The sequence below is a fragment of the Leucoraja erinacea genome, chromosome 4 (assembly GCF_028641065.1).
Source record: "Leucoraja erinacea ecotype New England chromosome 4, Leri_hhj_1, whole genome shotgun sequence".
Classification (NCBI taxonomy): Eukaryota; Metazoa; Chordata; class Chondrichthyes; order Rajiformes; family Rajidae; genus Leucoraja; species Leucoraja erinaceus.
The window spans coordinates 83,991,898-84,019,866 of NC_073380.1; the positions used below are offsets into that span (position 1 = coordinate 83,991,898).

The 27,969-nt window shown below is 42.6% G+C and overlaps 2 protein-coding genes across 6 annotated transcripts in view; one reads left to right on the forward strand and one right to left on the reverse strand.

Annotated features, from left to right (window-relative positions):
• Positions 1 to 17,468, reverse strand: part of abhd5a (abhydrolase domain containing 5a) — a 33,019-nt gene extending 15,551 nt beyond the window's left edge. The window contains exons 1-3 of one of the 3 annotated variants that reach the window (XM_055634695.1): positions 17,349 to 17,468; positions 2,591 to 2,676; positions 908 to 1,280 (exon numbers count right to left, since the gene is read on the reverse strand). In XM_055634695.1, the coding sequence (XP_055490670.1) occupies positions 908 to 1,280; positions 2,591 to 2,676; positions 17,349 to 17,356 (467 nt within the window). In that variant the 5' untranslated portion in view covers positions 17,357 to 17,468. Of the gene's footprint in view, positions 1 to 907; positions 1,281 to 2,590; positions 2,677 to 7,462; positions 7,576 to 8,044; positions 8,120 to 17,348 lie in introns of those variants that run through there. The other 2 variants (XM_055634694.1, XM_055634693.1) reach the window with 2 other exon arrangements.
• Positions 17,469 to 17,856: 388 nt separating this feature from the next.
• The window catches only part of ano10a (anoctamin 10a), a 42,801-nt gene continuing 32,688 nt past the window's right edge, over positions 17,857 to 27,969 (forward strand). The window contains exons 1-5 of one of the 3 annotated variants that reach the window (XM_055634692.1): positions 17,857 to 17,985; positions 20,026 to 20,178; positions 23,820 to 24,002; positions 24,524 to 24,658; positions 26,459 to 26,578. In XM_055634692.1, the coding sequence (XP_055490667.1) occupies positions 20,040 to 20,178; positions 23,820 to 24,002; positions 24,524 to 24,658; positions 26,459 to 26,578 (577 nt within the window). In that variant the 5' untranslated portion in view covers positions 17,857 to 17,985; positions 20,026 to 20,039. The other 2 variants (XM_055634690.1, XM_055634689.1) reach the window with 2 other exon arrangements.

The window sequence follows — 27,969 nt, forward strand, 5'->3', positions numbered from 1 at the left end:
GCACAAATGGATATAACATAAATTAATAATTAAGGAACATTATTTGCAATACATGGGCTGATTTGGTTATAATGCATTTTTGATCAGGAACTTGTTTCTTTGGAAATTGACAAATAGAAAAAAAAAGCTGTCTTATATTTAAACAGTACAAGGGGACTAAACTGTTTCCATGCAACCTCCCCATAGTAATCAGACACCATTGTGGCTTAAGAACACCACTGTTACTTCAATTTTGGACCTTTCTGCCCTGGGCCTCCTCCATGGCCAGAGTGAGTCCCATCGCAATTTGGAGGAGCGGCACCTCATATTTCACTTGGGTAGTTTACACCCCAGTGGTATGATCTCCAATTTCAGGTAGTCCTTGCTTTCTCCCTCCTTCCCGTCCCCTTCCCAGCTCTCCCACAGCATACCGTTCCCACCACTTCCTTTCTTCTTCCCACCCACCCCCCCTCCCCCACCCCACATCAGTCCGAAGAAAGGTCTCTACCCAAAATGTCACCTATTCCTTCGCTCCATGGACGCGTCCTCACCCGCTGAGTTTCTCCAGCATTTTTGTCTACCTTCAATTGTGGACGGTCACTGAAATTGACAAACCTATTGTCACTTGTGCAAAGATTATTTAATAAATAATATAACAGGCAGGGTTTATAATCTTTATCTTGTAACAAAAGTGAACTTGGTGCTATTAAAAAGTAACTATTTTGCAATTCTGGAACTCTTATGCCCCTAAACCTTTACCCAATTGACACATAAAGTGATTTTCTATAACATGATGTTTCTTAGGAATGCAACTATTGCATTATAACAGAACTACTTGTATTAGCAAACCATTTGCTGAATCCTTCAACTCTGACTCTTCATGTTCATTCTTCCAAGCTGTTATTTATCTAAAATGTTTGCTACCTACCTTTGCGGGTATTTAATTGTGTACGCTGCTGCCAAATACCCTCCAAAGTTGTGACCCAATAAAATCATATTCTCCATTTCCATCTTTTCCCTCCATTCCTCTATAGATTCCACAAACTGAGTTTCTGCCAGTGCAGAGTCACTGCTGAAATGTGGCCTGCTACTTTGACCAAATCCCACAAGGTCAAAAGCACAAACAGTGCGTTGTAGACTGAGAGCATCAAAATTCAAAGACCATAGTCCAACACCTCCTCCAAATCCATGTATCAGAACAAGTGGAGTTTTGTTTGGAGTATCCTGACTAAATATTAATGTCCATATCTTGTTGCCACTTGGTACCAAAACATACGCTTTCGTAAAATTACTTTGGACACCTGCAAAATATAAAGGGTATACAAATCAATCTGATTTGCTTATCTAAACACTTTCTTAATTTAGCACTTGCCGTGAAACATGCTGATGAATCAACAATCCATCATAAATTCAGACCTTTGACTTGATCTAATTTAGTCTATTTAAAACCCATTAGGCCCAAAGTCCTTTTGGATACTAAAATGAATTAGTAATGATTGATACATTTTATTCAGTGCAACCAATATGTGGCCATTTTGTTTTACTAAGTTCCCTGGAAATTAGGTACCTTAGTCTTGCATCTAATATCATTCTTATTTTGTATGAGAGATATTGAACTCCTTAATGTACTGAAAATTTCCTTCATATGCCTTTGGGACATTGAAGGAACTTAAAATTTCCTTGATGCTTCTGAAACACTCAAAGTTAATTTAAATTGAATAAGAGACCGAAAAGACCAACTAAACAAGGTATTGAAGGAAAGTCCTGGAGATTTCATTTATTCAAAGTAGTGCCAAACATTACACCAACTTAGATCTGATGTTCACTGATGATGTTGTGCTTTAAACTAGTGTTTTAAACCAGTTGAAGTTTGATGCCAAATGACAGTTTGTCCTTATCCTTTCGCCACCCTCATCATGCAAAGTAAAAGATCCTCAAAACATTCAGGGTAGGTAGATTAGATGACATGGAACAGAGACAAATATTGATTGATTGAAAGATACAGCATAAAGCAGGCCCTTTAGCCCTTCGAGTCCACGCATCTTTGGGATGTGAAAGGAAACGGGAATACTCGGGAGGAAACCCAGGCGGTCACGGCGAGAACATGCAAACTCCACACAGGCAGTATCCAAGGTCAGGTTTGAACCCAGGTATCTGGTGCTATGCGGATTTCCAGATGAAACTTAGAAATCAAATCAAATGTCCGTGATGGGGGTGGAAACTACAAGAGAATGGAAATGAGTTGGGTTGTGCAGCCCAGATTCCAGGCCACAATTCCTGGTAGCTGACCAACAGTTGCAGTAACAAGTGCTGAGAAGATCATGGTCCTTTCTTTGATTGAGGCACTCTTACTGCTCTCTCTTGAACTCTCCCACTTCTCTGAAACTTAAAGCATGTTCGCCTTCTAATTTTATTCGTTCTGAAAGTCATCAACCTGAAATGTTGACTCCATTTTTCTCTCCACAATAATCCAAATTTGAGCTAACTACATATAACTGCTGTAGAACGTATTACTTTTCTGTTCTTAATCTTTGGTGCTTTTAGTGCAGGACTGAGTAAAAAGCAAAAGATGAATATTAAATAGGCTGGAGTATTAACAATTGTTTCTTACCCTGCAACATTTTATTCTCTGCATCCTTGAGAAGGGATAACGATGTGGGACACCAAGTTGGCAGCCAACTAACAAGCCATCCTAACCTAACAAAAATAAAATTAATAATTGAGAAATATGAATATATCGTATTCAATAGCAACTGGCCACTTAAATTGTTATACATTCTATGTGCCTAAAACTGAGAATCATCGTTATGGGAACAGATTGGTCTCAACAGGCAGGAGGGTCAACTGAAGATTACAATCACAAACAAATGGAATGCTGGTTATTTTGATAAACTCTAACTCTAACGAGGGTCCAATCTCAATCCTGCTGTACACATTGAACATTGACAACCATCCATCCCTCCACTATCAAAAAAAACAACTGTTCTCATCCAATCTGAACCCACCTGGGATATAAAACACTGACTCTGCCAACATTGCAAATAGTGACAGATAGCCTATAACTTCCTCCATTCAAGTTGAGTTTATTGTCATGTGCATAGGTGCAGTGAGATACAGGTGCAATGAAAAGCTTGCTTGTAGTAGTATCACAGGTACATAGACTTAGATAACATAACATAACATAATTATACATAAATTATACAAGACAGTGAAAAGAAAAAGGCCACATAAAAAGACAGTGCAAAAGCAGAATAGAAACATGTTCATGGTAGTAAAAGAGGACGGGGTGGGTACGGGTTTGATTAGTATGGGTGTCAGGGGTCACGGGGAGAAGACAGAAGAATGAAATTGAGAGGGAAAGATAGATCAGTTATGGTTGAATGGTAGAGTAGATTTAATGAATGGTCTAATTCTGCTCCTATAACCTATGTGGAGGTGATCCATAGATGTACTGGTCCAGCCTGACAGCATCTAAAGAAATTGGTGTCAGTTGTTGAAGGTTACTTTCAGGGTGTGAACTTAGATGAACATTAACAGGTGTACTGTAACAAGGGAGCACAGTCGCTTTTATACAGACTTAGTCGGAATGTCCGGGTATTACTGTACATTATAGAGTATGAAGTCCTATTTTCTCAGTTTTACTACATACTAGACCAAGTGGGACCCATTGGGTCCCGTCCCCCAACGTCGGGGAGAGGGGGGAGCGCGGCATAACATAGCAGGTCTGGTCTCCGAACGCGGCGTTGGCGCTCACACTGGAGATAGGTGCCCCGGAGCCAATCACCCCCATCACCCGTTCCTCCAACGCAACCCGGGCCGAGCCCAGCGAGCGGGGCCCGAGCAAGTGAATAAAATGAATGAGCGGGGCCTGAATAAAAGCAAGGTCGACGGAGCGGGGGCGCCCGAGCCGAGCTAGCGGGGTTCAGGAAAGCCGCATTCATGGTTAGTACCACTCCATTGATATTATTGTACATTTTTCAAGAATGCAATCAATTGCAATACCTGCATCTAAATGTGCATAGAAAACAGGGATAATTTGAGGTCTCACTCTCTGGACCGTATAGTCATACAGCTCAGAGAAAGGCCCTTTGGCCCAATGTATCCATGCCGTTCAAGTTGCCCCATCTAAGGTTCAATTTGCCTGTGTTTGGTCCAGATGCCTATGAACCTTTCCCATAGATGTACCTATCCAAATGTATTTTTAAAGTTGTTATCGTACCTGCCTCAACTATTTCCTTTGGAAGTTCGTTCTACACACCCACTACATTCTCTGTGAACAATTGCCCCTTTGGTTCCTGATAAATCTTTCCCATCTCACCTTAAACCTGTACCATCTAGTTCTTGGTTCACCTACTCTGGGAACAAGACTCTATGCATTCGCCCTATCCATCTCATGACTTTATCTATCTATATTACTAAAAGTCTGATCTTGACCACTTCCTGTTGTTCTGTATATTTATTTTAGAAAAAACGCTGCCACTTACGGCTGTGATTTTTGGCCATCTTACTCAGAGTCCCGCTCCGCTGAGCAGGACAAGAGGATTTTTCCCATTGATGAAAAATAAAAGAGTTAACTAAAAACTGTTGAGATTCTCTCTCCTGAAGGCCACGCCCCTTCCGGAGGGACTTTAAAACCCGGAGGTGTTGAGTGCCTCAGTCAGTCTCTGCAAGATGGGGGAGCGGGAGGGTCACGTCTCTCAGTCTGATCTGATCTGTGAATAATACTGAACACATGTCTACTAAACTGTGAGTGGTTTTACTGACCTGTCAGTGCCTTTAAGGTGGTTTGAAAATATAGTTTGGAAATGCTAAAGCTGTTTGCCTTTGGTTTGGAAATGCTAAAGCTGTGCTGGCCTTTCGTTTGGAAATGCTAAAGCTGTTTTGCCTTTAGCATTTCCAAACCAAAGGCAACACAACTTTAGCATTTCCAAACCAAAGGCAACACAGCTTTAGCATTTCCAAACCAAAGCTGTGTTGCCTTTGGTTTGGAAATGCTAAAGCTGTGTTGCCTTTGGTTTGGAAATGTTAAAGCTGTGTTGCCTAATTAAAGTTACCTTGCCTAATTAAAGTTGCCTTGCCTAATTAAAGTTGCCTTGCCTTCTATATATAATTAAAAGTCTAATCTTGACCACTTCCTGTTTGCGCTTTATATTGATTTTAGAAAAAACGCTACCACGTACAGCTGTGATTTTTGGCCATCTTACTCAGAGCCCCCCTCCGCTCATCAGGTGCCGAGGGTTTTTCCCATCGATGAAAAATAAAAGAGTTATTAGTGTTTAAAAAATGTTGAGATTCTCTATCCTGTCAATCATGCCATGAAGGCCACGCCCCTTCTGGTAGGAGGGGGAGGGACTATAAAACCCAGTAGTGTGGCTGTGGCTCAGTCTCTGCAAGATGGAGGAGGGAGAGGTCACAACTCGCTGTCTTTAGTGGCCTTGCACCCTGCTTGAAATTCAAGGAATTGCCGTGGGTCAACTGCCAGCCCACCAGCACAACAGGCTTGAGTGACTGAGCCGCCAGCCCAAGAATCCATTCGGCTCACAATGTCGATTCGATACTAGCCCTCTGGAAACCAGTCCCTTCAGCCCACAACACCCATACTAGTGCTCCAGAAAGCCCCCCACCCCACTGGCCACCAATATTGGAATTGGTGGAGAGGTGGAATATTGCGTTGGGGGACCAGCCCTCCCGTGTGATACTGGGACCCAACAAGTCCCACTTAGTCTAGTACCTCTCTATAAGAGCACCCCTCAGCCTCCTGCGCACCAATAAATAAAGTCCTAGCTTGCCCAATCACTCCCTATAGCTCAAGCCCTCGAGTCTCAGTAACATCCTCAATAGTATTTTTTGCACCCTTTCTAAATGGTATCTTTCCTACAGCAGGGTGACCAAATTTGAACACAATATCACAAGTACTGCTTCTCCAATGTCTTGAACAACGGTAACATAATACCTTCGCTCAGTCTGAGTAGGCCTATGCGATCACCTGGTTGCTAAACACTTTAACTCCCCCTCCCATTCCCATACTGACCTTCTGTCCTGGGCCTCCTCCATTGTCAGAGTGAGGCTATATGCAAATTGGCGGAACTGCACCTCGAATATCTCTTGGGCCGTTCACAACCCAGTAGTATTAATTATATTTCTCTAACTTCCAAGTAACCCTTGCTTTCCCTCTATCCCTCCGTCCCTCCCCATCCTAATTCGTCGACTAGTTTCACTGCTCTCCTGATTAATTTTACTGTTTGTATACCTCGTTGTCACCTTCACCTCAGCCAACAATTAACCATTTTAAATTTCCTTGATTATCGTCTGCTTTGATCTGTCATTTTCACACCTTACATTCTCTCTGTACCCTTCCATTTCTCTAGTTTCCCTCTCCTCTGACTTTCAGTCTGAAGAAGGGTTTCAACCTGAAACGTCCCCATTCCTTCTCTCCAGAGATGCTGCCTGTCAATCTTCAGTGTAAATCAGCATCTGCAGTTCCTTCCTACATATTTCATCTGGCACCCCATTAACCACTATAAACATTCATACTCACATGCACCAATACACAATGGTTCACCACCACTTTCTCATGGCCAATTAACAATGTATAATAAATGGTGGTTCAAAAAACAAATTTAATGAATTATACCAGAAGTGCACTCGAATGCTCTGGGTGTTACTCTGCATTATAGATAAGGTGCACACTCAGTCCAACTCTCTGGGTATTACTGTAAATTGCACAAAGGAAAACCAATTGTCTTCATTCTCTGGAGAACGCTGCAAATTATATAAAAGGTATATATTTATTCCCACTGTAGGTAATACTACATATTTTATAAAGGATTTGTGCTCAGTCCCATGCTCTGGCTATTTACCCTGTATTATATGAATGGTACAGACTCACTCTCTGTAACAATTACTGTATATTACAGGCAGGGCATATACTTTGGGTATCACTACATATTTATTAAAGTCTTATTTCTATCTCTCTGGGTATTACTATACATTAAAGGGGGCATAAGCTGAGAACAACCAACTGCGATGCTGTATATATTATACAAATAGCACACGGTCACTCCCACTATGGTCACTGAAAGGTCTGAATGACAAATAAAGGAATCTAATCTAATCTAATATTATACGATGGTCTTTTACACGATGCGGCTGTACATGGTATAAAGAATGTGTATGTCCTATGTCCAAATGTGTTGTGTTGTACACGATGCGGCTGTACATGGTATAACGAATGTGTATGTCCTATGTCCAAATGTGTTGTGGCACTGTACGTTGCAAAGTGCAAAAAGCCGGTCCCAATTCATGGCTATTACTGTACGTTATATAAAGGGCGGCGGCTCAACCTGCACCGGGCGATCGCTGGCAGTTTCTGCCTGCCCGTTTAGCCGCAGCTCCGCCCGCTAAGCTCTAGTGGATCGTGTAAGCACCGGGATCAGAGCAACAAGGCGTCCGCTGCCGCACAACAAACCCTCTGTTTACTCACAGTCCCGCTCCCGACGATTCGGCCGCCATATTGTCCGGCATCTGTCGTCATCGCCCCGCCCAGCGACGTCACCGCCAGCCCGAGCCCGAGCCCGAGCGAGAACAAGGAGGTGACTGGAGGGGCAGCGCGGGAGGATTCAAATGTACTTGTTCAAGTAGAAACTGCAGATGCTGGAAAATCGAAGGTACACAAAAGGTACATCTATGGAGCGAAGGAAATAGGCAACGTTTTGGACAGAAACCCGAAGGTGTTCGGCCCGAAACGTTGCCTATTTCCTTTGCTCCATAGATGCTGCTGCACCCGCTGAGTTTCTTCCAGTTGCGTGGAAAAGCTTTTTGAGAGTGGGAAGACCTTGACAAATTAAGGGACTGAATTGTCAGGGGGAACTCGATTCTCAGAGACTACTTCGGATGTTCGGCAGGTCTTTTTATCATTTAAGAAAATTGGATAGTTTATGATGGGAAACTGCGGGTGGTTTTGTGTTCACACGGGTCCCTGGCCTGTTTCCGTGCTGTAAGTGTGTCATTCTATTTACCCCCCCCCCCCCCCCCCCCCCCCCCCACCCCCCCCCCCTTCTCCAACCTGTTGCGGTGGCGCTCCCTGAAATCCAGCATCGCTGTGTCCAGCTAAGGGATGGTGACTGGTGCAGGAGATGGTCCACTGAGCCCATCGCGTCTGCAAGTCAACAAAGAACCACTTCATTTTCTGAATGTCACAGTTCTTCAAATTCTCACCCAAGTAAATGTAAAGGTAGCCCAGGCCATCACACAAACTAGCACCCCTTTCCATTGACTTTATTTACACCTCACGCTGCCTCGGCTAGGCCAAAGATCTTATAGCTAAAAGATCTTTGGGCAAGGCCACCAGCATAATCAAGGACCAATCACACCCCGGCCACTCTCTCTTCTCCCATCAGGGAAAAGGCATAGAAGTTTGAAAATGCATCCCAGCTGTTATCAAGGAACTGAACCATTCTGCCAACAAATACCAATAATTATCTACCTTATTGGCGTCCCTCAGACAAACTTTGATCAGACTTTACTGGATTTTATCTTGCACTAAACGATATCCATTTGATCATGTATCTGTACACTGTGGATGGCTTGATTGTAATCGTGTATTGTCTTTCCGCTGTCTGGTTAGCACGCAGCAAAAGCTTTCACTGTACCTCAGTATACGTGACAAAAAACTACACTCAAATAAGCGTGACGGTTGCTTTTTGCCATTGAGCAGTTATCTCTGCACTCTGGATGACTGTTATTGTCCTCGCATTCTTTCTGGTTTTTAAAATCTGACCTTTAGCTCCTTTGTTAATGGAAATTATTCCTTCATCTTAATTAAAAATGATCCCTTCAAAATGTTGTACATTTAAGTCTCCCTCAGCCTCCACAGTTGCAAAGAAAACAACTATAGCAAATACAATCTCTCCTTTCGGGAGACACTAGAAACTGCAGATGCTGGAATCTTGAACAAAACACAAAAGTACTGGTGGAACTCAGGTTGGACAGGCGATGTTTCGCATGACGACCCTACAGCAGGAAAAAAAAACAATTTGAGTGGCTTTTCGTGACATTTTGAAGACCCCTTCAAGCAGACTCCTTCCTCTGTACTTTTAATGTAGCCTTACAATTATTTTCCTTTTTAAGCATTTATCTATTACCTTTTTGATATTCTGATTGAATTTCAACAGTGCACATATTGTAATTTTTTTTAATGTTCCCACCCGTCCTCTATTTCCTTTGCCAGCTAAACCCAGTCTGAAGAAGGGTCTCGACTCGAAACGTCACCCATTCCTCTACAGAGATGCTGCCTGTCCCGCTGTGTTACTCCAGCTTTTGTGTCTTTCTTCGGTTTAAACATAACATTACTATTACATCTAACCACATCTTTCTCTGATCCAGAGAGAACTGTCCTAGCTTAGCCATACTGTGTTTTGTTCTGATAAAATGTATTTTCTATTATGCTCAGAATTTGGAGATTAGGTGCAGCTCTAGTAAGTTTTAAATTACTTGTGAAATCAGAGAAAGCACCACAAAGTATCAGAATTTCCTTCAGTTCCCTGGAATTTGTATTTAACAGAGAACACAAAAACTATAGTGATGCACTGTGTTTCAGATGGTGGTGCTATTGTTTTGTTAGTTGTTTGTTTGCTCGCACAACTAACATTTTCTCTCTTTAATATAGTCTGAATCTTGTGCATTATACAGGAACATATTGAACAAATGTAAAACTTTCCTACATTAGGAATGGCATGCCTTTTGTGCTAACTAGGTGTCCTTGAAGTGGTTCAACAAATCTGTATGCCTTAATGCCTGCAATGATCTATATTTTATGACCTGTTTGGCTAAAACGCAAAGCTTAATTATATAGAGAGGGTTGGCACAACTTATGAGCATACTTTGCAGCCATCTTAAAGTGATAGTCATACAGCATAAAAACAAGCCCTTCAGCCCAACTTGCCCATGCCAACCAAGACGCCCCTCCACTAGTCCCATCTGCCTGCATTTTGGCCCAAATCCCTCTAAACCTTTCCTATCCATGTACCTGCCCAAATATTGTTTTACTATTCTTATATTGCCTGCCTCATCTACATCCTCTGGTAGCTTAACTAATGGAAAGACAGTTTTTGCTCACAACCTAAATGGTGAAAATTGAAAAACGTAGAACTCTCTGTTTTCTTACAAATGTTCCCCACATTATTGGACCGTGGGATTATCGTGTGGATTACAACAATTCACAGCTACCCTCCATCTTCTCAAGGATCCAGTATATGTAGATAGACACAAAATGCTGGAGTAACTTAGGAATCCAGTATATGTTGTCCAGGCCACCCCTGCATTATCACCGTTCAAATAAAATACATTTTCCATAACAGAATTCTCAAATCACTACCTAAATATTTGAGATAGGGAATTACATTTGTTATCACAGTATATATGTGAATTAATTATTTTTTTAAATTTCAACTCACATTTCTTAATGCATGCAGATGACACAGCTGTATGTTACTGAAAATCACAATATGGACTGCTCTCAAGGATGGTAACCCGATTCTCTTCCTCTCCCTCTGCTGTTACATGGTGGTCGTTTTTATTGTAAACAACGATCACTGCTGACCATAGACACAAAAAGCTGGAGTAACTTAGCGGGTCAGACAACATCTCTGGAGAAAAGGAATAGGGTTAATTTTGGGTCAAGACCTTTCTTCAGTCTGAAGAAAGGTCTCAACCTAAAACGTCACCCATTACTTTTCTCCAGGGATGTTGTCGGACCTGCTGAGTTACTCCAGCTTTTTGTGTCTATCTTCGGTTTAAACCAGTATCTGCAGTTCCTTCCTACACACCTAATCATTACTGACTGTTGCTCTTTAGGGGTTGTGGCATATAACTGCTATGGGAGCTGTAACAATGTTCACAGAAAGTTCCAGAGACAATTTGGAAAGAGCCGTTGAACAATTTGCACACACTTTCTTTCAGCTCCTTGTGTGTCACAGGTATAAATCAGCACAATCTGCAATAGAGAGTGTTAGAGGGTAAAAACACACTGAACCCTTATCCTTTAAGGAGAGCAATTTGGGATGGCAATATATGTTGGATTTGCTATTAATGCTTACATCCCATGAATGAAAAAAAATCTTTATTTCTCCATGAATAATTAAATTAGGAATAATTAACCATTGGATTATTTTGTTCCAAATTGTCTCATACTCTTCCGATTGCCTGTCTGATCTGTGGTCATGACACATTAAACATAGAATTGCAAGGCTATTTCTCTTAGCCAATCCAGAAAGGACACTTTTAACAACAGATATTTTAAAATATCATTTGAGCTATCTCATTAGTATTGAGTGAGTGATTAGCAGTTGGCACTGCTGGATTGTTTCCATTTCGTCTTTCAGACATCCCCTGGGAATTAAGTAATGGATGACTGCACTGTAAGTGCTGAGTAATTCCTGGAGCAGAAAAATAATATCATTTGATGATGCACTAAATGAATTTAGAACTTAGAAATTGCATGATCTTCTTCTGAGATTTCTAACATTGTTTGTTCACCATCTATTGTAGAATTAAGCCCACCATGCAACAAGAAGGCTCCTGCGTTATGAGGAACAAATTGATCTCAGTTTGGACAATTGGCTTTATTGGCAAGTGAGGGGATGGGTAGGTCAGCAGCAATCTTCAGATTCTCAAGAAAAGTCACCAGGTGGATGTATCAGAAGATGGTGAATGTTGGAGGAACTATACTCCAGCATGAGTCAGCACCTTCATCGCTTTAATTGAAAAGTATTGAATACCAGAATTGGTATTGATGTTGGTTAATTATTGTCATGTGTACTGATATAGTGAAAAGCTATATTTCCATGCTATCCAGACAATTATTACATATATGAATACAATCCAGCAATATGGAAGTACAGCATGTACTGCAAAGATAAAAAAATAGCAGCATTACAGTGTAATATGATCAGCCATGATCATATTGAATGGCGGTGCAGGCTCGAAGGGCCGAATGGCCTACTCCTGCACCTAATTTCTATTTTTCTATGTAACAGCTGCATAGAAAGTGTTTTTTTTAAGTGCAAGGGCGCAATAAGGTAGGTTGGGAAATGGAGTCTACATCCTTAGCTTAACCATATAACCATATAACAATTACAGCACGGAAACAGGCCATCTCGGCCCTACAAGTCCTTGCCGAACAATTATTTTCCCTTAGTCCCACCTGCCTGCACTCATACCATAACCCTCCATTCCCTTCTCATCCATATGCCTATCCAATTTATTTTTAAATTATACCAACGAACCTGCCTCCACCATTTCCACTGGAAGCTCATTCCACACCGCTCCCACTCTCTGAGTAAAGAAGTTCCCCCCTCATGTTACCCCTAAACTTCTGTCCCTTAATTCTGAAGTCATGTCCTCTCGTTTGAATCTTCCATATTCTCAAAGGGAAAAGCTTATCCACATCAACTCTGTCTATCCCTCTCATCATTTTAAAGTCCCCCCTTAACCTTCTGCGCTCCAGAGAATAAAGACCTAACTTATTCAACCTTTCTCTGTAACTTAGTTGTTGAAACCCAGGCAACATTCTAGTAAATCTCCTCTGTACTCTCTCTATTTTGTTGACATCCTTCCTATAATTGGGCGACCAAAATTGTACACCATACTCCAGAATTGGTCTCACCAATGCCATGTACAATTTTAACATTACATCCCAGCTTCTATACTCAAAGCTTATGAGTGGACTGTTCAGTTGTCTGATTGCAGTGGCCACCTGAATCTGGAGGTATATGATTTCAAGCTTTGATTTTACCTTCTGTCTAATGGGAGATGAGAGAAGGGGAATGATTGAGGTATAATTGGTAGATATAGGAGCTGCAGATGCTGGTTTAGAAAAACAGACACAAATTGCTGCAGTAACTCAGACAGCATCTCTGGAAAATATTGATTAGCAATGTTTTGGGTCCGGATCCCACTTGAGACTTCTTCAGTCTGGAGAAGGGTCCCGATCCAAAATGAAGCCTATCCGTCATCTCCAAAAATGCTTCCTGACGTAATTAGCCCATGATTACATTGGCTTCTTTCCAGAGGCAGCATGAAGTGTAGATAGAGTTGATAGGGGAGGGGACAGAGGTAGGGGAAGGTGTAGGCTGGATGATACAACAAATTAGTGATAACATCGAGTCATAGCTGACACCACATGTTCAACACGAGAGCACACGGTACCCAAGTGAACAATATGTAACATGTCTTACATGATTTCACATCTTAATGACTGCCAGTCATGTCCAACTTTTATGTTAGCATTGTATGGAAGGAATGGAGAAGAGTTTGTGCTGATTGAATATGATACTGCTTTTATCAAACATTCTAATCCTATTCCTATCCTGATCTTAACCTATCATAAATATTCCCTTAGTCCTATCCATTGCTTCCTACCTACTTAGAATGGTGAGGAGCAATAAATAGGATAGAGGGAAAATCTCTTGAAACTCGATGTGAAACTAACTTTGTTTCTCTTTCCACCGATATGGCCTGATGCATTGACTATTTCCATTAATTTCTGTTTTTATTTCAAATTTACAACATCTACATATTTTTGTTTTTTATTATTTTCTTCCTTTCCCATTTCTGACAAAGAGCTTTAACTGGAAATGTTAAGTCCATTTCACTTAACACATATCCTGCCTGACCTCCTGAGGGTTTTGCAGCATATTTGTTTGTTTTTATACCTGTGTACATTGTACAGGAGATTTGTGCTCCAGGGAAAAATACATCTTATCTCTTTATATTTTATCTCTGTTTAATATGCCCTTTTTTTATGGACTAACATTCCAAAAGAATGTTGACGTTTGTCGTAGCTGACTGCTCCTTATTCAAGACATGAGTGCGTAAACAGCTAAATTACTATGAACCTCCCTTCTTCTGAGCATTGTACAATTTAATTAAAAATAAATGTTATTCAAATTAGAAGACTTCCCAGTTATCTGTGTTGAAATCTATCTGCCACAATTTTGCTTACTCGCTTAATCTATATCTCTATAATGTTCGGCAAAGTGGGATGTTTTTAAAAGTGTGCTGATGAAAGCTAAGGATATGTACATCCCCGTTAGAGTGAAGAGCAAAGCAGGCAAACTAAAGAAAGCTTGGCAGACGAGGTAAATTGAGGCGTTGGTCAAAAACAAGAAGGATGCACGGGACAAGTATAGGCAGCTGGGATCAAGTGCATCCTTGAAGGACTTTCGGGAGCTAAGGAGTAAATTGAAAAAGGAGATCAGAAGGACAAAAAGGGGCCAGAATATAGCTGGCGGGTAGCATTAAGGACAATCCCAAAAGATTTTATAAATGCATAAGGGGGAAAAGGGTAACCAGAGAGAGAGAATGGGGCCTCTCAGGAATCAAAGTGGTCACCTCTGTGAGGAGCCACAGGGATGGGCAAGGTCCTCAATGAGTATTTCTCCTTCTGTATTCACCGAAGAGAAAGACAGTAGGGCGGAGGAACTTGGGGCAGCAAATGGTAGTGTCTTGAGAGCAGTCAGTGTCACCGTCGAAGAAGTACTGAAGGTACTGTCGTGTCTGAAAGTAGACAAATCGCCGGGGCCTGATCAGATATATCCGAGGACATTGCGCGAAACTAGAAAGGAAATTGCGGGAGCCCTGGTTGAAATTTAAATACAGGAGAGGTGGAGGGTGGCAAATGTTGTGCCTCTTTTCAAGAAGGGCTGCAAGGAAAATGCTGGGAACTATAGGCCGGTGAGCTTAATATCTGTAGTTGGAAAGTTACAAGAGTATTCTGAGGGATAGGTTATACACAGGGCCGGCCTTAGGAGGTGCGGGGCCCAATTGGCAAAACATTTGGTGAGCCCCAGGTTCCCAGCCAAGGTCTGTAGAATCATAGAAATAGAAATAAAGTCTATTATAGACTTTATATCTCTATGGTAGAATGGAAAGTAAACAAAATGTGCGCTTAAAAAGTGCCTGGACCAAACAGAACTAAGCTATATTTTAATATAAAATTGCATACGTAGGAAACGTAGGAAAGGAGAGGAAGAAGGGAGGGAGGGAAGGAGAGAAGGGAAAAGAGAGAGAGAAAGGAGGGCGGGAAGGAGAGAAGGGAGGGAATAAGGGAAGGGAAGGAAGGTAAGGGGAGAGGGCCGGCGGCAGGAGCGGATGCCGGGCGGACGGGTGTGAGCTGAGGCCGAGGTTTGTAAATGTTGCTCCAATCCCCGGCCTGGCCCTCCCTGAATTGTTCTCTACGTCTCCCCAGGGAGAGATAGGGGTGGAGCCGGGGTTGTGTGCGTGAAGTACGGCGACTGGAGAGCGGGATCGCTGCCCCGGGACCGTGAGGGAACAACCCACGTCCCCCTCTCCCCCTTCTCCATTCCCCCTCACACCCTCTCCCCATCTACCCCTTTCTTCCCCCTCCACCTCTCTACTCTCTCTCCACCCCTCTCACCCCCCTCCACCCGGGGTAGATCTACCCGAGCCGAGAGTAGATTACTCTGGCGCGGAGCCCACTTAGGCGCGGGGCCCAATTGGGAGCAATTGGTCCAATTGGCTTAAGGCCGGCCCTGGTTATACAGGCATTAGGATGGGCAAGTATTAGGATAGCCAGCATGGTTTTGTACGTGGGATGTCATGTCTCACAAATTTGCTGATTTGTTTGAAGACGTGACCAAAAAGGTTGATGAGGGCAGAGCTTTAGAGATGTACATGAATTTCAGTAAGGCATTCGATAAGGTTCTGCATGGTAGGCTGCTCTGGAAGGTCAGATTGTATGGGATCCAAGGAGAGATAGCTGAATGGATAGCAAATTGGCTCCATGTGAAGGAAGCAGAGGGTAATAGTGGAAGGTTGCTTCTCGGACTGGAGGCCTGTGACTAGTGCTGTGCCTCAGGATTCGGTGCTGGACCTGTTACTGTTTGTCATTACATCAATAATTTGGATGAGAACATACAGGGCAAAATTAGCAAGTTTGCTGATGATACAAAAGTGAGTGGTTTTGCAGATAGTGAAGATGGTTGTGAAAGATTGCAGCAGGATCTGGATCAATTGCCATGTGGGCAGCAGAATGGTTGATGGAATTTAATACTGAGAAGTGTGAGGTGTTGCATTTTAGGATGTCGAACAAGGCCAGGACCCACATAGTAAATGGTAGGCCTCTGATATTGAGTCAGTCAGAGTATTGAGTATAGAAGTTGGGAGGTCATGTTGCAGTTGTATAAGACGTTGGTGAGACCGCATTTAAAATATTGTGTTCAGTTCTGGGCACCATGTTGCAGGAAAGATATTGTCAAGCTTGAAAGGGTTCAGAAAAAAATTACGAGGATGTTGCCAGGCTATAGGGAGAGGTTGAGTAGGCTAGGTCTCTGTTCCACGGAGCGCAGGAGGATGAGGTGTGATCTTATAGAGGTGTACAAAATCATGGGAGGAATAGCTCGGGTAGATGCACAGAGTCTCTTGCCCAGAAATGAGGACCAGAGGACATAGGTTCAAGGTGAAGGGGAAAATATTTAGACAGTAGACAACAGACAATAGACTCTGTGCATCTATCTAATCTATTCCTCCCAGGATTTTGTACACCTCTGTAAGTTCATCAGTCAGTGAAAGTAAGCATGCAGGTACAGCAGGCAGTGAAGAAAGCAAATGGTATGTTGGCCTTCATAACAAGAAGAGTTGAGTATCGGAACAAAGAGGTCCTTCTGCAGTTGCATAGGGCACTAGTGAGACCACACCTGGAGTGTGGGCGCAGTTTTGGTCCCCTAATTTGAGGAGGGACATTCTTGCTATTCAGGGAGTGCAGCGTAGGTTTACAAGGTTAATTCCCGGGATGGCGGGACTGTCATATGCTGAGAGAATGGAACGGCTGGGCTTGTACACTGTGGAGTTTAGAAGGATGAAGGATGTGATCTTATTGAAACATATAAGATTGTTAAGGGCTTGGACGCGCTAGAGGCAGGAAACATGTTCCCGATGTTGGGGGAGTCCAGAACCAGGGGCCACAGTTTAAGAATAAGGAGTAAGCCATTTAGAACGGAGATGAAGAAACAGTGTGGTGAGTCTGTGGAATTCTCTGACTCTGTGGACGCTGGTTCTCTGGATACTTTCAAGAGAGAGCTAAATGGGGCTCTTAAAGATAGCGGAGTCAGGGGATATGGGGAGAAGGCAGGATCGGGGTACTGATTGTGGATGATCAGCCATGATCATATTGAATGGCAGTGCTGGCTCGAAGGGCCGAATGGCCAATTCCTGCACCTGTTGTCTATTGTCTAAATTACTTCAGCACATCCTATCCTTTTGAGCGCTGGCTGTGGTCAGCAGACTGCGCTTCGCTGGACGGAGCTGGACGACTGACGTGTGGGGCAGCGCTAGACGACCCGAATCCTCACCTCTCCATGCTGCCTGACCCGCTTAGTTACTCCAGCGTTTTGTGTCTTTTTTTTTAAATCAACCGGCATCTGCAGTTGCTTCCATCTCCCTGTTGCTGGACTTCAAACTCATCATCCAGCTCACGTTGAGGTGCGTGGGGGGGCGGGGGCGGGGCTAGACGACTGACGTTGCCGGTGGGAGGGTCGGGGTTTGACGTACAGGCGCGTGGAGGGGCGGCGGGGCCGAGTTGGGTGACGTGAAGGATGACGTATTTGAGGTGGTGGCGGGGGGCGGGGCTACACGACTGACGCTGAAGCTCCTCTATAACCTGTAGGATCTTTGGTTATGACTGAGGATGGAGGGGCGGGGCTACATGACTGACGCTGAAGCGCAAGTGGGTGGGGCCAGGATCGACGTTGAGATTGGAGGGGCTGGTCTAGATACGGGAGTGGGAGGGACATTAGTTGACTGACGTTGAGGCGGGGCTGGGCGGGCCGTGATGACTTGGATGGAGGGGAGGGTCTAGATGACACGTTGAGGCGGGGCTACATGACTGACGTACTCTGATTTCTCGAGGGCGGGCGGGGTGTGACGTTGCCGGCGGCGCCGCCGTTCCCCCCGGCGTGTTGAGCGGCTGAGCGTCGGGCTCCCTCCCCGGTGAGTGGAGCGCTGTGATACCATCCATAATTGGACAGTAAAGGCGACAGGTGCCGCCCTGTCTTCTGGTAACGGGGAAGGTCGGTCGTAATTTCGTTGACCCGAGGCTATGGGTAATTGGTACTGGGATTTATCGGTAGTGAACAGGGCTGGGCAGGACAGGACCGTGCGGCGTGGTAGGGGCCTGGAATGCCGCGCCACATACCATCTATCTCAGTGAGAGTCCTTGCTCCTTCATTACAACAGCAGGGTGGGTGTTCTGGCAGTGGGTGAGCAAAGCCCACTGTTGTTGCACCGCCTGGCTGCATCGCTGTTGGAGTGAACGAAGGGAATCCACTGAATGGTTCAGTTGATGCCCCTCCAAACCAACGCCCAACTTCCCCGCTAGAGGTTTTTGGCCCCTTCACACCCCTCTGCAAAATATCTGACATGGTCACCCCGTGAGGTCATACACGCTTCCTCCCATTCCTCTTCTGCGGTACATTCGCCGCCTGCCCCGTTAACAAAGTTCAGCACATGTTCGCTTGCTTGGTTGATATAGCAAAAGGTGCTCCCAATGCGGGCGCTTTCTCGCCACTCCCTGTGGATTGACGTTGTGATTTTTTACAATTGCCGTTGTGGCAACGGCCGCACGTACTCTGCCGATGTATTACTGAAACCCTCTGCGCTCGAAACTTCAGCTGTTACAACATGTTGCAGGCCTCACTGTAACCTGTTCCGAGATTTATTCGTCTATTGCCTTCTGCTCCATTGTACATTTGTTTGAGAAAGAACTGCAGATGCTGGAAAAATCGAACGTAGACAAATATGCTGGAGAAACCCAGCGGGTGAGGCAGCATCTATGCTTTCTCATCCGCTGAGTTTCTCCAGCATTTTTGTCCACCCTCCATTGTACATTGATACCCAGGACCTTACTTTCTTGAGTTAACATTTCTCAGACATGCTTAATCCTTTGGGATTTGTGTCTAAACCAGTCCTTTAAACTTTTATTTTCTTTTGAGTCATTTGCACATGCACTGCCTTTTTATCTACCTTGGTAACTGCAAAACAATGACTAATACCCTGGTTCTTTAATTTTTTTGTGATTTTTTTTATGATACTGCCTGTAAGGGAAATTCATTTCGTTGTCTCAAATTGAGACAATGACAATAAATTTGAATACAATACAATACAATAATTCCCTTTGCAAGCACTTCTTATTTCTCCCATCCCTTTGAGCCACTTTAAAACTCAGCCTTTCAATCTCAGTCTTATCATCCTAATCTCTAGCTTTGAGCAATTGCATTAGCCTTGAATCTTTTAGAAGTGTCCTGGTTCGCAACATGCAATATAATTGCAATTCATTATTGTTGGTGGTTGCTTGAGGAAGTTGTCGAATAGCTTTTCATTTGTAGTAATTGATGGACTTGGCAATGCCTCAAACTCAGATGTTGTATTGGGAAGATATAGGGAACATGAGTTATCTGGTGAAAAAAAAACTTGCTTTTGAGGTTGAAAGGTCTGAATTGAAGCATTAATTCTGTTTTTTCTCTCTCCATGTATGCTGCCTAACCTGCTGAGTGTTCTCATGTATTTTTATTTCAGGTATCTAGCATCCACATGATCTTGCTTTTGTAACCTCTTCCATTTTTGATTACTTTTTTAGTTTTCAAATAGTTTCCATCCCTGAGTACAACAGGAGTTCCAAGGTTATCTCATTCAATGAGCTTACCCTTGATGCATAGGTATAAACTTTGTTCATGCCATGGGGAAAAAAAGGAGATATTAACACTGAAACGCTAGTTCTTTAGTTTAGTCTTAAACAAGATTTAAATATAACGGTTGGAAGCATGATGTGCCGGTACTATAATGGAGATTGATTTGAGTGCAAGCAATGATCAACCTCATTGAGGGCCATTCTTGTTCACATGCTCTTTCCCCAGAGTGCCACCCCATAACAATATGGCCCAGCAGCAAACCCTCAGTTATGAGAATCTGCTGTAATTGGAATAGCCCACCATCATTATGGGGTTTGTTAACTGCCATTATTTACCTTTTCAGAAAGTGGCTTGAAGATGAAAAGACACAGCTCTGTTTCTGAAGACATTGAATTTATTTTCACCCCACTAGTAGTTCTGGAACTTGCGAAAGACACAAACGACAAGGCAATAGAATGGTTCACTCAAAGAATCAAAGAGAAAAAGCACCTGGGTGGTGAGTAAACAGCACATGTGTACAATGCTGTTGAATTACTAAACTTTTTGCAGCTGTTGCTGATTATTATTCATATTGAAGAGACATCAGATTTGGTAACCATATCATCTACTTTTGAGGCCCTTGTATCTGGAAGCTCACACTTAAAAGCCTTTGTCTGGTTCCTTTTAAGGCATTGATAAAGAAAGGGGAAGTAGAATGAGTAAGCTAGTGATCGTCATTAAAGGTAAACACCAAAAGATAAACACCAAAAGATATGACTAACACATAAAAAAAAAGTTGATAAGATGTTGCATAGATTATTAAACAAAATGAGAACACATGGTATTGAGGATAATATACTGGTGATAATAATTTGGGTAAGAAACTTGTCACTTGTAGGTTGCAAGGCCATGATTGGTGCGGTGCTGCAGGGACTGATGCTTGAACCTCGTCTTTTCATAATGTATAACAGTGATAAATGGATAAACTGGGGCTTTGAAGACAATTAAGATGGCTGACTCTGTAAGGAATCCAATCCTCTCTAAACTATTATTAAGGAGAAGGTGCTTGGGAAGCTGAAAGGACTGAAGATGGATAAGTCACTTGGACCGGTTATACTGCAACCTAAGGTTCTGAAAGAGGTGACTTTAGAGATTGTGGAGGCACATATAGTGATATTTCAGGAATCACTAAAGTCCGGAATGGTTCCAGACGATTGGAAAATTGCCAAATATTATCCTGTTGTACAAGAATTAGATTAGATTTTATTTGTTGTCATTTGAACCCAGAGGTTCAAACGAAATTTAGTTTCTGCAGTCATACAAACATGAAGAAGAATCAAGACACACAGAATTTACACAAACATCCATCACAGCAAACCTCCTCCCTGTGATGGAAGGCAAAGTCATATCTCTCCCTGCACTCCCCATTCTCCTCCCGATGTAAACGTCAAAGCCCCCGGCAGGCGATGGTAAATAAGTCCCGCGGCCATTAAAGCCGCGCCGGGCGATGCAAGGCCGCGCTCCAGGTCTTGATAGGGAGCAAAGCAGAATAGTGTAAACTGTAGGCTCATTAATCTGACTTCAGTGATTGGTAAGATTTTAGAGTCCATTATAAAGGATGACGTTATGGAGTACTTGATAAAATAGGCCAAAGTCGGCATGGTTTTGTGAAGGGGAGATTTTGCCTGATGAATCTGCTGGAATTCTTTCGTAAATAGCAGGACAGACAAAGGGGAGTCAGCAGGTGTTTATCTAGATTTTCAGAAAGCGTTTGATAAGGTGCTGCATGTGAGGCTGCTAAGGAAGATGAGAGCCCATGGTATCAAAGGGCAGATACTGGCACGGATAGCAGGTTGGCTGGATGGCAGGAGGCAAAGAGTGGCAATAAACGGTGTTTTTTTTCTGGTTGGCTGCCAGTGACTAGCAGAGTTCCGCAGGGGTCGATGCTGGGGCCGCGACTCTGCACGATGTATATCAATGGTTTGGATGAGGGGATTGAAGCCTTTGTGGCCAAGTTTGCAGATGATACGAAAATAGGTAGAGGGGCAGGTAGTGTAGAGAAACTCTGCAGAAGGACTTGGACAGGTTGGTAGAGTGGGCAGAGAAGTGGCAGATGGAATATTGTGTAGCAAAGTATGTGGTCATGCATTTTGGTAGTAGGAATAATGGCATTATTTTCTAATTGGGAAGAGAATGTAGAAATTGGGTGCAAAGGGACTTGGGAGTGCAGGATACTCTAAAAGTAAATTTGCAAGTCGAATTGGTAGTAAGGAAGACAAACCAATGCTAGCATTTATTTCAAGAGTGGTAGAATACAAAAATAGGGATGTAATGCTGAGGCTCTATAAAGTGCTGGTCGGGCTGCATTTGGAGTATTGTGAGCAATTTTGGGCACCATACCTGAGAAAGGGTGTGCTGGCTCTGCTGGGGGTCCAGAGGAGGTTTACAAGAATGATCTCAGGAATGAGTGAGATTTGACAGCACTGTGCCTGTACTCGCGGGAGTTTAGAAGGATGAGGGGTACCTCATTGAAACTTATTGAATAGTGAAAGGCTTGGGTACAGTGGATGTGGAGAGGATGTTTCCACTCGTGGGAGAATCTAGGACTAGAGGTCATGGCCTCATAATTAAAGGACGCTCATTTAGGAAGGAGATGAGGAGGAATTTCTTTAATCCGAGTGGTGAATCTGGAATTCTTTGCCACAGAAAGCAGTATGGATATTTTTAAGGCGATTCTTAATAGATAGATTCTAGATTCGTACGGGTGTCAGGGGTTATAGGGTGAAGGTAGAAGAATTGGGTTAGGAGGGAGAGGTAGAACAGCTATGATTGAATCTAATAACGTGGAGTTGCTTAGGGACCGACTTCGGGAGCTCCAACCGCAGGAGCTTCGATCGCCCCGACGTGGGAGCTTTGATTGCCTCGACGTGTGAGCTTCAACCACCCCGATTCTACGACCTTCGATCGCCCCGACATGGGAGCTTCGATCGCCGGCTGCGGGAGCTTCAATCGCCCCAACTGTGGTTGGCTCGACTCCCCCCTACCGCGGGAGAAAAGGAGGAAAGAAGATAAGACTTTATTGTCTTCCATCACAGTGAGGAATGGGGAGGAACCGCTGTGCTGGATGTTTATGTCAAATTTTAATGACGTAGTTGTGTGTCTTGTTGCTTTTTGGTTTGACTATGGCAAACCAAATTCCTCGTATTTTGCAAAACATACTTGACTAATAAATCACGTTTATGATTATGAATAGAGGAGTGGACTTGATGGGCCGAATGGCCTAATTGTGCTCCAATCATTCAAGACCCCTGTAACACTCAATTCCTGGGCAATACATGTCTCTGCTTGCATTTGAACTTTGATCAAACAAAATAATTTAATAGATTGCAGCTATTATAATCAGCTGATTGACCATCTACGTTAAGACCGTGTGTTGCTGTGCCCTGTGGTAGCAGCCTGTGATGCCACGCCATTGCTCAGAGAGAGTCCTTGCTCCTTCATTACAATGGGGTGAGTGTTCTGACAGTGGGTGAGCAAGGCCACTGTTGTTGCAACGCCTGACTGCTTCGCTGCTGGAATTAACGAAGGGATCCACTGGATGGTTCAGTTGGTGTTCCTCCAAACCCACGCCCATCTTCCCCGCAAGAGGTTTTTGGCCCCCTTCACATTCCCCAGCAAAATCTCTGACATCCCGTGAGATTACACACTCTTTCATCCCATTCCTCATCATCCGCCGCCTGCCCCGTTAACACTGTTCCACACAGTTTCGCTTGGTTGAAATTGCGAAAGGTGCTCCCAATGCGGGTGCTTTCCCGCCACTCTGTGTGGATTGACTTTTTATTTTTGCAATTACCATTGTGGCAACGGCCGCCCGTACTCTGCTGATGTATTACTGAAGCCATCTGTGCTCAAAACTTCAACTGTTACAAAGCTGCAGTCCTCACTAACCTTCAAGACCTATTCGCCTATAGCCCTATGCTCCATGCTGTACATTGGTACCTAGGAGGACCTTTATTTCTTGAGTTAACACTTCTCAGACATATGCTTAAATCCTTTGGGATTTGTGTCTGAACCTCCAGCCCTTCAAACTTTTCCATTCATCATCTACATTTTCATTAAGACCCTGCATGTTAAAGGATTATACCTTTTATTTCAAAGGAGCCCACTTGCATATCAGACCTTTGGATGACCAAGCTGGAAACTCTCAAGTATATCTTCTTGGAGCATCTTGGAGAAGGTTATTGGTGGGAGCGGAAGCCCTGGGTTTAGTTAAAGAGTATCAGGATGGGACTATGAGAGTCTTTACTTACCAGAACAAAGAAGACTACAAATACTTTTCAGGTAAGTCTATCATTAAAACAATATAATAAGTTGCAAATCAATTTGAATATTATGAAAGATTATATCTGTAGAAAATAATTTAGCCAGTGCCGTTACCCTTGCGTAGTAACTGAATTCTCGTGAAAATACCATAATTGGCAATTGAGGTATTCCATCCATGTATGGCAATTCTGCTGTTTTAAAAAATTCTTGTCTTTGATTTCAAGTTTCTTTACGGTGTCACTTTTTGCTATTTATTATCTTCTGCAGCTATTAGAACCATCCAAGATATCAGCAGTCTTCCAAGAGAACAGACAGAAGTACAGCACAGGAACAGATCTGACATTTCCTACATAAATCACAATATCTCCCTCTTACTGCTGCAAAACTTGCTTTTTAAAAAAAAATAATTGCCTCTTTGATAATTCACTTCCTTATCCTAGCATAGTTGGCTCAGTATTACATTTTGTTTATTTTTTTTAACCAACGTGAAATTGAACCATGGCAAAGGCAATGTATAAATCCAAATTGTTTTTTTACAGGTGACAGCTATGATTTTCTAACAATGGCCGAACGTCAGTACATTATCAAACGTGAATTAGAAAATCTGAGGGCAATAGATGAAACTATGGTTCCTGGTCACCCACAAGCAAAGCTGTATCCTGGGAAATCAATCAGTAAGTTACTTTGATTTATGATTTTTATCAATTGCTCACTCAGAAATAACAAAATGGGGATGTGGAAGATAAATAATGCAACATGGATTAGGTATCCATGTTCACCTGTGTAATTTTCAACCATCTCTGATCCATTGAATAGAAAATTTGGGTTTGTGTAATCACCTCCGTTTTGGAGTATTATGAGGGATTACCAATGAGTGATAGCTTCCGAGGTGTTTACAGATAACATATAGTGTGCTGAAGATGGCACCACAAAGGAATTTCAAACATGCAATTCCCCCTGTTTGGGAGAAGAGAGCTAGATAGGGTTCTTAAAGAAAGCGGAGTCAGGGGATATGGGGAGAAAGCAGGAATGGGTACTGATCGGGGATGATCAGCCATGATCACATTGAATGGCGGTGCTGGCTCGAAGGTCTGAATGGCCTGCTCCTGCACCTATTGTCTATTATCTATTAATAAAAACTACTTTGCTGTTTCCTGCTGGAATCTTGATAAATTCAAGAGTATTTAATCGAGTAAAAGAGTATCGAAGCAGAACAATGAAATTCTTACTTGCCGCAGCAGAACAGTTTGTTGCTTACACAACAGTTGTAAGTACAGTACTGAATGGATAATAGAAGCAAACAAAAAAAAGTTAAATACATTTAAAAAGATATAGTGCAAAACAAAACCCCAAAGTCCTTAGTTGCAACCAAGATAGTTTGAGGTTTAGTTGGTGTTTGTAATGTTTAATAATAAGCTGATGGCTGTTGGGAAGAAGGCATTCCTGAACCTGGAGGTTACAGTTTTCAGACTCCTTTACATTCTTCGTAATGACAGGATTGAAATGAGAACATGGTCAGGTGATGAGGGTCCTTGATGAAGCAGTGTGCATTTGGTATACATCTTTTTATGGTCGCGAGGTCAGTACCCATGATGGTCCAGGCAGCATCCACTTTTTTTTTTTTTTTTTTTTTTTTTTTTTTTTAAATCTCCTTCATTCCTGGCTGTTCGAATTGCTGAAACAGGCTGTTATGCAACCAGTCACGATTCTCTCTACCATACATGAGAATATTCATCACAATTCCTAACCTTCTAAGGAAGTAGAGCCTTTGATAAGCTTTCTTTATGATTACATCAATGTGCTGGGTCCAGGACAGATCTTCAGAGATATGCATGCCCAGGAACTCAAAGTTGTGGATTCTGTCCACCATTGACCCGTTGATGAAGACAGGTTTGTGGATCCTTGGCCTTCTAAAGTCAACAATCAACTCCATGGTCTGTGCAAAATTGGTGTCAGGCATGACACGGGTCACAACATTCGAATCCTATTTCAGATGCTTTCATATAAAAGTCCAGCCTGACGCTTCTGCAGGGGTCTGATAATATTGCAAATTCAAAAGTTTGGGATGTTAAATAGAAGCTCAGTCAGGTCTCTGGTAATGGTTGAATAAGTTTGCATGAGGTTGTTTTGAAGGGCAGCACTACTGCTCTAGATATATCAATCCCAGTCAATATTTTCACTATTTCAGCAATATTGTTATCTTAAAATAAAATGTTAACTAACTAATCTTCATCGTGTTCATAAAGCTTTTGTAGCACAAATTAGCTGCAAAAATATACTTCCTACGTAACAAAATGAATACCCTTCAAAGGCATGTTCGCTGTAAACTACTTTCTGGTATCCTAAAATTTAGAACGGCACCAGAGGAATGGATTTTTTTCTGAGTTTTATGTACTGCGTCATTTTGAGTTTCTCAGTGAAAATTTGCAAATAAAATTATTTATGCATTAAACGTAATTTTTGTTTTCATCCAGTTCGCCGTTTACAAACCAGTGGACTTCTCCTTCAGCTTTATCCACTGCATGATAAAACAGAATTGGAAAAGCTCAGCAGCATCTGGTATAAGCGCTTTCATGTTGCCTTGCAGCCACTCAGTAAGTCCATAAATTTGGTAAATGGTAAATCCCTATTTGCGTTTGTCTAAAATAATCGGCCTGATGCCACCAATTATGCAGCTAGGTGCATCTGAAAGAGTATTTGTTCCTTGGGTCAGACAGTCACTTTTTACAATATGTTGTAACAGCTGATTTGCTGCCCTCTGCTTCTGGCCAGGAACTACTGTGATCTGCTGTCTGGCATTTGTTTCCCTGATATTTAATTGACTGTACAGAATGGGATCAAAATTTACAGGTAGATTAAAGATGAAATGTTCGTGAAATTGCAATGCTCTAAATAATTGGAATTGATTATTCGTCAGATCTCAAGTACTGAATGGTTCTATGAATCTTAATAGTTGCTGCATTGATGATTTACATCCTTTGTACTCAATTTGTGACATGTTTCTTCAGAAATCAGTTTATCACAAAGTCTACTATAATTTGGTTGTGACCTCTATATTACCTTGGCTGGAATGTTACAGCCCACGAGGTCACCGTTTGCACATTGTGTTTTTGCTGGCTCGTTTAAAGTGTTCTGCAATTAGTACGACTACCTCTGTCTTTTCCCAATACCTGCAAATGTTTTCCTCCAAATATTTCCTCCATCCCCTTATGGAAATTACTAGTCAAACCATGCATTCCAGATCAATCTCAATGTACATCAGATTGTATCTAGAACGATTGTCCTGGGCCTAATTTGGATCTCTTTAATGCATTTCACAAATGTCTCCTATTTATTCCAGAACACAAGGAACACATTTGTGGAGACCCTTTTATAAAATAAAATGTTTGCTGTTAGTCCTGCTGCATGTCTTGGCAATAACTTGTTGACTGACACCATGTTGTCAGCACTTAATATGTTGGACTGCAACTTTGATTTGTGGTCTCATTGATCAGGAATTGCTACATACGAAAAAACAATGAAATATTATCTGACAAGTACATACAGCTAGGGCCACAATAAGGAGCTGAACTCCTTGGCTAAAGAAGTTGAATGCCAAGGTAGCCTATGAAATGAAGAGGATGAATGATATGCTGAGAGGTTTTAATGACGTAATTGCCAGTGATGTAATTGTCACCAACTGTGGCTATTCCTCTGCACCGACTACTACAAAACAGTCAACAGCCCTGTCCCCTCCACAAATATCACCATGAGGCTGTCCTGTGTCTTCGTTCCTTCCTGCTGTACATAATCAAGGTCACTGTCCTCTTTCCCCAGATTAGAGTTGCTGAGTGATTTTTGTCTGTATGTGGCCTCTCCGTCATTCCATTTCTTTTTTTTTGCCAGCATGCAGCTCTATCTCGCCAATACTTAACACAGTTGGGGTTTTTTTTGTCATTCTCAGAAAATGGAGCACTAGTGGCATAAATTCCTTGTCTGCAGGTTG